At 44.6% G+C, this 1,577-nt stretch overlaps 1 protein-coding gene across 1 annotated transcript in view; it reads right to left on the bottom strand.

Annotated features, from left to right (window-relative positions):
* Positions 1-1,577, bottom strand: part of srp54 (signal recognition particle 54kDa) — a 13,079-nt gene that overhangs the window by 7,929 nt on the left and 3,573 nt on the right. Inside the window, exons 2-3 of the mRNA XM_015374951.1 lie at positions 1,290-1,379; positions 1,045-1,142 (exon numbers count right to left, since the gene is read on the bottom strand). Coding sequence (XP_015230437.1) covers positions 1,045-1,122 — 78 coding nt within the window. The 5' untranslated portion in view covers positions 1,123-1,142; positions 1,290-1,379. The remainder of the gene's footprint in view (positions 1-1,044; positions 1,143-1,289; positions 1,380-1,577) is intronic.

Below are 1,577 nucleotides of genomic sequence, written 5' to 3'. Positions count from 1 at the left end.
TACGTCACGCACTCCGTTGCTCTTATTGGTTGTAGGTCTATCCAATTGAGTGCAGAGGCATTTTTTTTCCTGGTTCGTTCAAAACACGCCCCATAATCACAGCTCTATGGAGCAGTATCAGACTCATATTCTGACTAGAATTGAGTCGGACTACGTCAGGCTACTGGTCTCAGCTACGACTTTTGAATACACAAATACATAAACCGTTACTTTCTGGCCAAGTAGAAAGGTTTTAAATGTTGAAAAACTTTCCATAGAGGAAGAAGCTAAAAACACACATGTAACAGATCTATTTCTAACAACTACTGAACTGAATTCATTAACTTTGTTTGGTTTCCTACTTAAAAGTCTTCAGTAGCTCTGCCTTCATTGAAGGCGAACCTCCAAACATTATCCAGAGGTTAGATGTTACTGCTGCTGTTGTTGATGTGGGAGAAGCTGTGGCGGCGTCGGAGAGAAAAGGGAGGAACAGAACCGAGAAATACCTGCAGCTTCTTATTCACTTTTGACGCTTCGCATGTGTGACTCTGCTGCCTTGATTCCCATCATGCCTCACCTACAGTCCCTGGTTTTTAGCCATGCAGAAAACTCTTAGCTGGATGGACAATGTTCATTGAATTTATACTTCCCCACGTTTAGCGCTGCATTGCCACAAAGTTCACCTTCATCATCATTTTTAGTGGTTCTTCTATCAACCAATAAAATTTCCAGCGAGCCGTTCGCAAATGGAAATAAATTATTATCAATGATTTTAATGTTTGATGTAGATTACACAAATAAATCCTGTTTATGACATGATAACAATTTTAAGACCTATGAAAGACATTTTACAGTTAAGGACTCGAGGATTCAATGCCTTTCAAGACTTAAGGATCTGTGGGAAGCTTAAATTCAACACCTCAAGGCGGATCGTCAAAACACCAGGAAGATTCTCCTCACCCTGTCAGCAACAGGACTACTATCAACCTGAGCAGAAACTACAGCTCCATCTCTAGGAGCCGCTACACCTTCTATACAATCCTTGGTGCTGCCGCTGTAGCCTACCTCTTCATTGATGATGGTGGCATTGCTGAGTGACCTCAGCGCCGAGGTGATCTTCCGTCCCAGGTCGGCCAGCACCATGGTGGCTTGCTGAAGTGATCCTGAGGAGACCCACAGAGACACGTTCAAAGACACTCTAGAAAACACAGATTCTGATGGGAAGCTCCACCTCTGAGCTGGTAAGGAACTTTTATTGCTGCATTACTGATCAGATGGAAAAACTGCGGCTGAGTCAGCATGAAACCCACCTTCTGTACGGTAAAGAGGGAGGGAGGGAAACCCCCCAGGTAAGGAGCCTTAGTGGATGCGCTGACAGCTGCTCGCCACGGCAACAGTTTCTGCAGAGGAGCAAAATAACCATCAGTCAAAACAAACAACCTAACTGAAAAATCCCCTGAGGGGCATGGAAATAGCTAGAAAAGGAGAGCAGCTAACTACGGAGGAGCTGCAGAGATCCGAGGCTCAGTGCGCCATCCAATGCAGATCATTGGCGCCATCCACGTCGAGTGAAAACTAGTGTAATTGGATGAGTCATA

Source organism: Cyprinodon variegatus, unplaced genomic scaffold (genome assembly GCF_000732505.1).
Source record: "Cyprinodon variegatus isolate N-32 unplaced genomic scaffold, C_variegatus-1.0 Scaffold110, whole genome shotgun sequence".
Lineage (NCBI taxonomy): Eukaryota > Metazoa > Chordata > Actinopteri > Cyprinodontiformes > Cyprinodontidae > Cyprinodon > Cyprinodon variegatus.
Note: the sequence above shows the minus strand (reverse complement) of the source record. Positions and strands in the feature narration are given on the sequence as shown.